The 10705-nt window shown below is 43.2% G+C and overlaps 1 protein-coding gene across 1 annotated transcript in view; it reads left to right on the top strand.

Moving 5' to 3' along the window:
- The first annotated feature begins 201 nt into the window (after window positions 1–201).
- LOC118362901 (storkhead-box protein 2-like) overlaps window positions 202–10705 on the top strand; it is a 34888-nt gene continuing 24384 nt past the window's right edge. Inside the window, exons 1-2 of the mRNA XM_035743621.2 lie at window positions 202–1440; window positions 9932–10084. Of these exons, the coding sequence (XP_035599514.1) occupies window positions 1257–1440; window positions 9932–10084 (337 nt within the window). The 5' untranslated portion in view covers window positions 202–1256. The remainder of the gene's footprint in view (window positions 1441–9931; window positions 10085–10705) is intronic.

Here is a 10705-nt window from a genome sequence, read left to right as displayed (position 1 = left end):
AGTCCCTTTATCCAACTAGAATACATTTCTTGCAGGACACATGTGGTTGCTCCATCTTTGTGTGTGTGAATGTTGTTATTTTCTTTCTTCTCCGCTATACGTCTGTCCTCGGTCTCTCACTCTCTACCCCTCCCATCATCTCAGTCACCCAGACACAGACACACGCACAATCTCGCGCAGTGGACAGGCACGCGCGCGCACACACACACACACACACACTCTTTCTTGAGGTTCTGGGAGCAGCGGCAGCTGCGGTGGTTGGCGTTGAAATACATTGGCCGTTGACTGGAGTTAGCTGCAGCTCTGTTGGTTGAATGAATGGATGATATAACGAGCCTTTTAGGATTGGATTCTCGTATTGGATTTTCACGAGAGAGGAGGATATCTATTCTGGGATTTGTTTGATTTATATGCGCTCCATTCTATGCGCCTTTTTTTTCTCTCCCCACCCTTTCCAGGTGTGGTGTCGTCGAGGACGAGCGGGTCTTGCGCGGTGGATTTGGCCTCCGCTACACTCTGCAATCTGTAGAGTTTTTCAGTGGAGGTCAGGGTAAAGGGCGCTATTATTTCTCTTTTTTTTCCTCAAAGGGGGGCTCTTTTGTTTTCCGCCTATAGCTCCCATGGTGAATTGAGCTATTGTCGGAGAACAGCCTCTACAGCTAAACTGCCGATTCTCTACCCATCTATTCCCTCTCCACCCCCTCCCCCAATTCCCCTCCACCCCTCCCCCAATTCCCCTCCACCCCAAAAAAACTACATTCACCTGAACCAACCCCCTCCAACCTTCCTTTCCCACACCTCCATCTCTCCTCGCCATCCTCCCTCCTTGCTTCCCATGCCCCATTTTCTTCATCCTTACCCCTGCCACCCCCTCCCCTTCCGCAGCATAGCGGCTACGTAATGCGCCTCCCGACGCATGCGAACAGGGATGCTACAAATGGTGGTTCGGACTGATCGCTGACATAAAAAAAAGGGTGATGCCTGGCGCAACCACCACCGCCGCAATGGATCAGCCCGGGAAAACGCAGCAGATGCCAATCCACCGCAGTCTGGATTGAGAGGTGCCTGTGGATGTGAATGACTAAACGTGCGTGTGTGTGTATGCAAGCGTGCACGCTGGTCCTCCGTCATGTCTCTCGCCTGATCCCTTGCACGGGGCGACCCTGCTGATGTGGGGGAGGCACTAAGCCTCAGGTTGGCCTCCCCCCGAACCCAGTAGTAGCCCCCGTGGCAGGCCGCTTGCCCCTGTGGTCGCTATGAAGAATACCCGCAGCACCAACCTGCGGCGGGCCTGGCCCAGTTCGGACCTGTCCGAGCGGCTGCCGGAGCGCACCCGCTCCCGGAGCGAGAAGGACTTCCGTCTCCAGCAGAAACACCACCACACTCCCCCTCCTCCACCCCACATCTCACCAGGCCCCCCCCAGGGCTACCAAATGCCAGGTGAGTCTGACAGCAACCCCCACCACAACCACTACCATCCCTAACTCACCATTTTCTCCGATGTTGGCAAGCGTGTGTAACGTTGTACGTGAGCGTTAGTAACGTCTTGGTTTCTTTCAAGACAACATGATACCAAGTCAACTAGGGGGTATCTATTGATATGGAATATGTGAGAACAAAGGGTAGTTTGTGAGCGTCTGTGTTCTGTAATGTGATTTGTTTTATAAAAAAAAAAGTTGAAGTAACATAGTTAAAGGGTAAAGACAATATTGGAATTGAATAGTCCCAGGCAAGGATATTGCATCATGGCGGTTGATTATTTATAAATTAGAACGTAGTACAACCAAGGGCTGAAAAGGGAAGCAATGGGATGTTGTTGGAGCTAAATCTTTGAAACCCTCTCATCACAGGTTTTTCTTTCCCCTTGATTCATGGGTTGAGCCGTAAGGGATCTGCATATCCATATGTCATGCATGTTTCTGTGAGATGCTTGTCCATCTAGTATTGTTGTGTGAAGTGTCAGATAGGACTGTGATTTGGGGTATAAGTGAAAATGTAGTTTATGGTCTCAGTTTTTAATGACACCGTGGTACATTTTAAATTGCATATTTAGATGTTTTGTTTCCTTACCTTAAAAGCAGTCTATGTACAAAAGGATTTACGATCCACACATTGCTTTTGTTTATCCTCCCCTGTTTAGCATATTTTAAAATTAATATAGAAGTCATCCCAAAGTCATTTAAAACCAAGTCATTGTTGTGCAATACAATTCATTTTTGAGATGTTTTGGCATGAAATATAAAATATTCTAAACAGGGAGTTTGATTTTCATTGGCGTGACTTGTTTAAGTTGTAATGTTTCATCACAGACTAACTAGCTACATGATCTCCTTGCTTGACAAGCTAGCTAATTTATTAGCCAACATCAGCGACCTATACTGAACAAAAATAAAAATGCAACATGTGAAGTGTTGGTCCAATGTTTCATGAGCTGAAATAAAAGATCCCAGAAATGTTCCAAAAAGCTTATTTCTCTCAAATGTTGTGCACAAATTTGTTTACATCCCTGTTAGTGAGCATCTCTCATTTGCCAAGATAATCCATGCACCTAACAGGTGTAGCATATCAAAAAGCTGATTAAACAACATGATCATTACATAGGTGCACCTTGTTCTGGGGACAATAAAAGGCCACTCTAAAATGTGCAGTTTTGTCACACAACACAATGCCACAGATGTCTCAAGTTTTGAGGAAGTGTGCAATTGGCTGCATGAATGTCCACCAGAGCTGTTGCCAGAGAATTGAATGCTCATTTCTCTACCATAAGCTGCCTCTAATGTTGTTTTAGAGAATTTGGCAGTATGTCCAAACAGCCTCACAACCGCAGACCACAATGTAACCACTCCAGCCCAAGAACTCCACATCCGGCTTCTTCACCTGCTGGATCGTCTGAGACCAGCAACCTGGACAGCTGATGAAACTGTGGGTTTGCACAACCAAATCATTTCTGCATCGCGCACTAGTGACTCCTGTGGCGGGCCGGGCGCAGTGCACGCTGACCAGGTCGCTAGGCGTACGGTGTTTCCGCCGACACATTGGTGTGGCTGGCTTCCGGGTTGGATGCGCGCTGCGTTAAGAAGCAGTACGGCTTGGTTGGGTTGTGTTTCTGGGGATGCATGGCCCGTATGGGAGTTGTAGCGATGAGACAAGACAGTAAAGACTACAAATTGGAAACCATGAAAAAGGGGGTAATTTTTTAATTATATTTTTTAAAGTGAATACTTACAAAGCCCCGGCCCAGATGGCATCCGAGACCAAATCCAACCTGTCCCAGGGTGTAGTCCCAACTTGCTTCAGGGAGACCGCCATCATCCCAGTGCCCAAATTACTATTGCCCCGTCGCACTCACCACTGGCATCATGAAGTGCTTCGAGAGGCTGGTCAGGGCCTACATCAAGGCCAGCATGCCAGGTACACTGGACCAAATCCAATTTGCTTAGCGCTCAAACAGATCCAATGTAAATAGTCCGGGTGGCCATTTGATTAATTGTTCAGCAGTCTTATGGCTTGGGGTAGAAGTTGTTAAGGGGCGGTATGCGAATTGGAGTGGTCTAGGGTATCCGGGAGGATGATGTTGATGTGAGCCATGACCAGCCTTTCAAAGCATTCCATGGCTACCAACGTGAGTGCTACGGGGCTGTAATCTTTTAGGCAGGTTACCTTCGCTTCCTTGGGCAGAGGCACTATGATGGTTTGCTTGAAACATGTAGGTATTATAGACTCGGTCAGGGAGAGGTTGAAAATGTCAGTGAAGACACTTGCCAGTTGGTCCGGGCATGCTTTGAGTACACGTCCTGGTAATCCGTCTGGCCCTGCTGCTTTGTGAATGTTGACCTGTTTAAAGGTCTTGCTCACATTGGCTACCGAGAGCGTTATCACACAGTCGTCCAGAACAGCTAGTGCTCTCGTGCATGCTTCAGTGTTGCTTGCCTCGAAGTGAGCATAAAAGGCATTTAGCTCGTCTGGTAGGCCTGCGTTACTGGGCAGCTCGTGTCTGGGTTTCCCTTTTGTAATCCGCTTCTGGATGAGCATTTTCTTGTTCGCTTATGGCCTTATAGAGTTGGTTGAGTGCGGTCGTAGTTCCAGAATTGGTTTGTGGTGGTAAATAGACGGCTACCAACAATATAGATGAGAACTCTCTTGGTAGATTTGGTCTACAGCTTATCATAAGGTACTAGGCTAGCTTTGGTGTACCAAGACATTTCTAAGTGACCCCAAACTTTTGAACGGTAGTGTACATATTTAGCACATGTTATCGTGGGAAATGAGTAAAACAGTATGTAACATTATTAAAGTGACTAGTGGTCCATGTCTATGTACATAGGGCAGCAGCCTCTATGTACAGGGTTAAGTAGACGGCGAGTAATATGTTATGCTATGGATGGTTTTGGGGGAATTATGTAGCATATCAATCCATACATTTTAACACAAGTTCTCAGCCATAAACAAGCATCGCGGACTGCAGCACCTGCTTGACCCCTGCGTTTCGCCACCCTCCACCGATGGGCCCCTAGTGGTCCCAGCATACCTTTCTATGGTTGTGTTTCAATACCCCTCTCCATAAGTGTGCACTTCTACACTCCCCATCATGGATCTAAAAGCATTGGACTGGTGAAGGAATAGGCTGGATAGAGTTCCACTATTGTTCTCACACCAGACCACTCCTTTTTAAATCATTGAGGAGACACTTAAGATGGGGACACTTAAGATGAGCCAAGGTACTTTAGATGGCCATGCTGGGTATAATACATAGAGGCCATAAAATAACAACAATCTGAAACTATTCAATGAGAAATATTAAAATACATTGCCCTCAAAGTATTCACACCCCTTCACTTTTTTTCCACATTTAGTTGTGTTACAGCCTGAATTTGAAATGGATTAAATTGAGATTGTGTGTCACTAACCTACACATCATACCCCATAATCTCAAAGGGCAATTATGTTTTAAAATGTTTTTATAAATCCGTTAAAAATGAAAAGCTGAAATGTTTTGAGTGAATAAGTATTCACCCCCTTTGTTATGGCAAGCCTAAACGTTCAGGAGTACAAATGTACTTAACTGTGAAAACTTGGCTGTGAAAACTTGACAGAGCTGGAAGAATTTAACAAATAATAATGTAAAAATATTTCACAATCCAGGTGTGCAAAGCCCTTAAAGACTTACCCAGAAAGACTCACAGGTGTAATTGCTGCCAAAAGTGATATGTAATTGACTCTGGGGTGTGAATACTTAAGTAAATAAGATTTCTGTATTTCATTTTTTATCAATTTGCTATTTAATACATTTTTAATTCAGGCTGTAACACAATAAAATGTGGAATAAGTCAAGGGGTATGAATACTTTCTGAAGGCACTGTAAGCAATGCAGAAGCAGAGGTGCTTGTAATCTAACATTTGACTGTCTGTTTATCTTTGTGAAGTAGAGCTGGGCCCGGTTTCCCCAAAAGCATCTGAAGGCTAAATGTTATTTCCGGCTCAATTCTTGGCTAGGACCGTGTGGACCTAGGCCCCAGCTGCATTTGAGGCGTGGGTAGAGAAATGAGGCCATGGTAGTGCTGTGGTGTTAGCCATCCATCTCTGTAGTAATATGTATAGAGGAGAGGGAGGAGGCTGCGTGAGTAAGCCCTTGTTCCACGCCTCCAGTCAGCTGTTTGAGTTGTAGAAAATCAGTCAGCCACTAAGATGACGCCTCTTAAGCCTCTGGAACTGGTACTGTATATCTCTTTCTCTCTTTCTCTCTTATTCACTTCGGGCCAAATCCTAATTACAGTTACGTGCAACTCGAACTCTCATTCAAATATTCAAGTTACAGTACATCAATAAAGGATTTGTTGTCTCGCTCCACATTCATGTACTGAACTAGGCTAAACATAATCACCCTCATTCTGGCCATCCCAGATGCTGACGTCACTGACTAACCTCTGTAGGATTTCCTCAGGATGATTGTATAAAAGGGTAGCAGAGAGGAGCTTGACAGATGGAAGCACTAATAGCTCTCTCTTCTCTGCATTCTTCAAACATGGACTGTATACAGGCAGCGGAGTTGTCATTGTTGATGTTCTTAGTAATGACAATGCAAGAACCCAGTTGTTACTGTACAAATTACGTTGTTTTGCTTTTACGAGAAGCTGTAAATTCTATATGGCATCTGAAAAATGAAGGAAATTTGGTCAAATGTGACTAATGAATGAATAAATGTGACTAATGAATGAATAATAGAAACACTGGTGTCCTGCCCTGCAAGAATAAATGAATGAATGTCAAGCTTAACTGCCCTGTTTTAGTCATTGGAACTGTGTTAGCAACAATTACCAGGTTTCCAACCATTTCCTGTGGATGAATTACCTGAAGCATGAAAAAATAGGCTGTGAAACAGGAAATGCCGGTACAATTGTATAAATGTTGACAATTTGTTCATTCGACATGGTGGGGTCTTTTTGGTACGTGGGAATTTAACAGAAAAAGACATTTGTATGCGCACTACAATCGCCAATTGGATGGAAATTCAGCTAATATGGTGAAAATATTTTTGTTCTTCCAGTTTTCGTCACTAGCTAGTTTTCCACCCACAAAAAGATATGTGCATTTACCAGCAGTGGTGTAGTCCTTCTGTAGCTCAGTTGGTAGAGCATGGCGCTTGTAACGCCAGGGTAGTGGGTTCGATCCCCGGGACCACCCATACGTAGAATGTATGCACACATGACTGTAAGTCGCTTTGGATGAAAGCGTCTGCTAAATGGCATATATTATATTATATATTATTATTATTATAGCAGTGGTGTGTTTCAATCAAACTGGCTTGTTGTGAATAGCAAGCTGTGTGTAATGAATAAATACTTTAAAAAAAAATACTTTGTCCTATAACTTTTCATTTATTGAATAAAAACAGAAGTTTTGTATTTCTATCCCATGTTGTATTCGGTCAATGGTTTTGCCACAAAAATCCTTGGGATAAATGGCAAATTTGCCAACGCACATGCACTCTTGCCAATCGCTCGCAAATATAGTGCAGAGGGTACATTTTGAGATTGTGGATAAGAGAAACATAATATTTATTTTTCAATTGGCAGCCAAACACAAATTAAGCATACAAATTAAGACCCTTGATATTTATTGGAAATTAGTATCAAGCTCATCACCGTGCACTTTCATCACCATGGGAAGTTGATCATCATTTATTTCATCTGTGGCCTCATAAACTGCATTCTTTTCCAAGTCATAGTCAGTGGACCACATAGCATCACGTGACTGTAGTTTACTTGACAGTTATTCTATCAACAATAGAATTTAAAAAAAGCTTTTCCACTGCCATTGTCGCATGATCTATTTCACTGACAAAAAAAGACTTCTTCCCTGTTGAATGTATATCGTTTTGTCGACATTTAGGGAAGTTTACTGACAATGTGTTTCCGTCAGGCCTATAGTGATTATTATTATTTTTTCCCAACACGTACTTGACTCGCATAAAAATGGTTGAATGGAAACATGGTTATAGTCACAAGCATTTGGTCCATCATTACCAATATATAATTGGGCTGCTGATACTGAGCAACACCAAGGATGAATAGTATTTATTGGTACACTATATATAACAAACATTAGGAACACCTTCCTAATATCGAGTTGCATCCCTCCATTTTGCCCTCAGAACATCCTCAATTTGTCGAAACCGTTACATAGGGATGCTGGCCCATTTTGACTTCAATGCTTCCCCCAGTTGTATTTATTTGTATTTATTAGGGATCCCCATTAGCTTCTACCAAGGCAGCAGCTACTGTTCCTGGGGTCCAAACACATTAAGGCACTTATATCACACACAAAACAAAATAGAAAACAGTACATAAAAATACATTATTACACCACTATATATCTACAATACAAAAAGTATAATACCCCCATACAACAATATTACAATATACATGTGTGTAGAGTGCGTGTGCTAGCGTTTGTGTGCATATGCCTGTGTCTGTACCCGTGTGTGTGTCTGTCTCTTCACAGTACCCACTGTTCCATAAGGTGTATTTTTATCTGTTTTTAAATCTGATTCTATTTCTTGCATCAGTTACCTCATGTGGAATAGAGTTCCATGTAGTCATGGCTCTATGTAGTACTGTGTGCCTCCCATAGTCTGTTCTGGACTTGAAGAGACCTCTGGTGTCTTGTCTTGTGGGATATGCATGGGGATCTGTGCTGTGTGCTAGTAGTTGTCTAGTTGACTTCAATATTTTGTCTTGCCCATTCACCCTCTGAATGGCAAACATTCACAATTCATGTCTCAACTGTCTCAAGGCTTAAAAACGCTTCTTTAACCTGTCTCCTTCCCTTCACCCTTTATTTGGCTCCGAGTGGCGCAGTGGTCTAAGACACTGCATCATAGTGCAAGCGATCACTGCAGCACCTGGTTTGAATCCAGGCTGCATCACATCTTGGGAGTCCCATAGGGCGGCGCACAATTGACCCAGTGTCGTCCGGGTTTGGCCGGGGTAGGCCTTCATTGTAAATAAGAATCTGTTCTTAACTGACTTGCCTAGTTAAATTAAATATATATCTTTTTTTACACTGACTGAAGTGGATTTAACAAATTACATCAATAAGGGATCATAGCTTTGAACTGGATTATCTTGGTCAGTCTACGTCATGGAAAGAGCAGGTGTCCTCAATGTTTTGTATACGCGTGAAAATGTAGAGTTTCCATCAACTTTGCTCGAACGCAATGTAAATATCAAAGAACTTCACCGTTCACGGGCAGAGTAGCGTGAGGAACCATCCACTTCAGAAAAAGGTGTGATATTAATCAAGTTTCCATTTATTATGTGTTGTCGAATTCATACAAATATTTACTGCAACTGTAGTAAGGTGGGCAATACGAGAGGTCTTCAGATTGACCTTTTTTGTATTATTTTCCTTGAAAGAACAACTAGTGGGTTTTGAGTGCTTCTCCACTATTTGGAAAGTTGGTCTGCCTGCTCTTCAGTCTGGGAGCAGGTTCTTGTCTCCTCTCTCTGTACATAAACAGTTTAAAACTGTATAACACAATAGTGTCTTTTGAAAACTGGTTAATATATCCCAAAGTCAATAGCGAATGGGATTATGTATATATTTATGTTGCCGTTAATGTATTTAAAATCTATTTAGGCAAGTTAACCAAGTGTTTGTTGGCTTAGCTATTTTTATTTGACCTTTTATTTAACTAGGCAAGTCAGTTAAGAACAAATTCTTATTTACAATGACGGCCTACCCAGGACAAACCCCAACGACGCTGTGCCAATTGTGTGCCACCCTATGGGGCTCCCAATCACGGCCGGTTGTGATACAGCCTGGAATCGAACCAGGGTCTGTAGTGACATCTCTAGCACTGAGCTGCAGTGCCTTAGACAACTGCTTGAGAGAATGTGTGTGCATTACCGGTGGAGAGCTTTGAAGACTGGTGAATGCCGAACTTGATTGTGATTGGTTACACCTCCCTTGTCTTTGCGAGGACTAGTTCACTTAGAACCGGGCTCAGAGTATTCACGCTTGGGTTTCTGAAGGCTCATGCTTTTTAATATGGTGGGATCTGGCTAAATGTGTGGTGAGAGAAGGCAGGGATATTTTATAGGGGAGAGTGGAGCTCAATTTATCCCAATCTCCTTTACAGATGATCACCTTTGTGCCTCTTTAATTGACATGACTTAAAAATGATAGCGCTATTATAACCATATGAAGCGATACTAGTTCTGGGAGGAGACTGCTGAGCTTTGCTACCATTCAGATTCGGTCAGTTACTGAATCCCGGGGCTATATTATGTAGGAGTGCTGATCAGTTCTTCCTTTTAAATCATAGTGATTATAAGATTATTATGGACAGGAGGGACCTGATTCTAGATCAGCACTCCTACTCTGAGACCCACAGTTCATTCACTGACTAGTCTGTTTCTCCCTACTGCAGGTGATGTGTCTCCCATCAGCATGTCTCCTATCAGCCAGTCCCAGTTCATCCCACTGGGGGAGATCCTGTGTCTGGCTATCTCAGCCATGAACTCTGCTCGCAAGCCCGTCAGCCAGGAGGCGCTGATGGAACACCTCGCCACCTGCTTCCCAGGTACAGTAGCTACAGTGTGAAATGTATAGAGTTAGCGCAATTACTAAGTCTATGGGTATGTTGAGGCTGTGTTGACTAGGCACAAAATGGAATAAACAAACTGAAATAGGGAGGAACTGCCTTGCCTTCTCCAATAAGTAACGTTCATTTTCATTTTCCATTGTGAAACATTTTTAAACACTTTCTGTTGCGTGCCCTAATTAACACAACCCCTGCAACCCCTTAAAAAAACACACACACACACACACACACACACACACACACACACACACACACACACACACACACACACACACACACACACACACACACACACACACACACACACACACACACACACACACACACACACATACACACACACACAATGTCCTTATGGTAGTGTATGCATTCACGGCCCAGTTGATAGTTGTCGAGAGGCAGTTTGTTAAAGGCATTCAAAATCCCTGTCCCCTTCACTCATTCCAGGGTTCCACGCTGAGCAAAAATATAAACGCAACATGCAACAATTTCAAAGGCTTTACTGAGTTACAGTTCATATAAGGAAATCAGTTCATTTAAATAAATAAATTAGGCACTAATATATGGATTTCACATGACCTGAGAACACAGATATGCATC

This window comes from Oncorhynchus keta, chromosome 29 (assembly GCF_023373465.1).
Source record: "Oncorhynchus keta strain PuntledgeMale-10-30-2019 chromosome 29, Oket_V2, whole genome shotgun sequence".
Taxonomy (NCBI): Eukaryota; Metazoa; Chordata; class Actinopteri; order Salmoniformes; family Salmonidae; genus Oncorhynchus; species Oncorhynchus keta.
The sequence above is the reverse complement of the archived record's forward strand: the minus strand, read 5'-3'. Positions and strand labels throughout refer to the sequence as shown.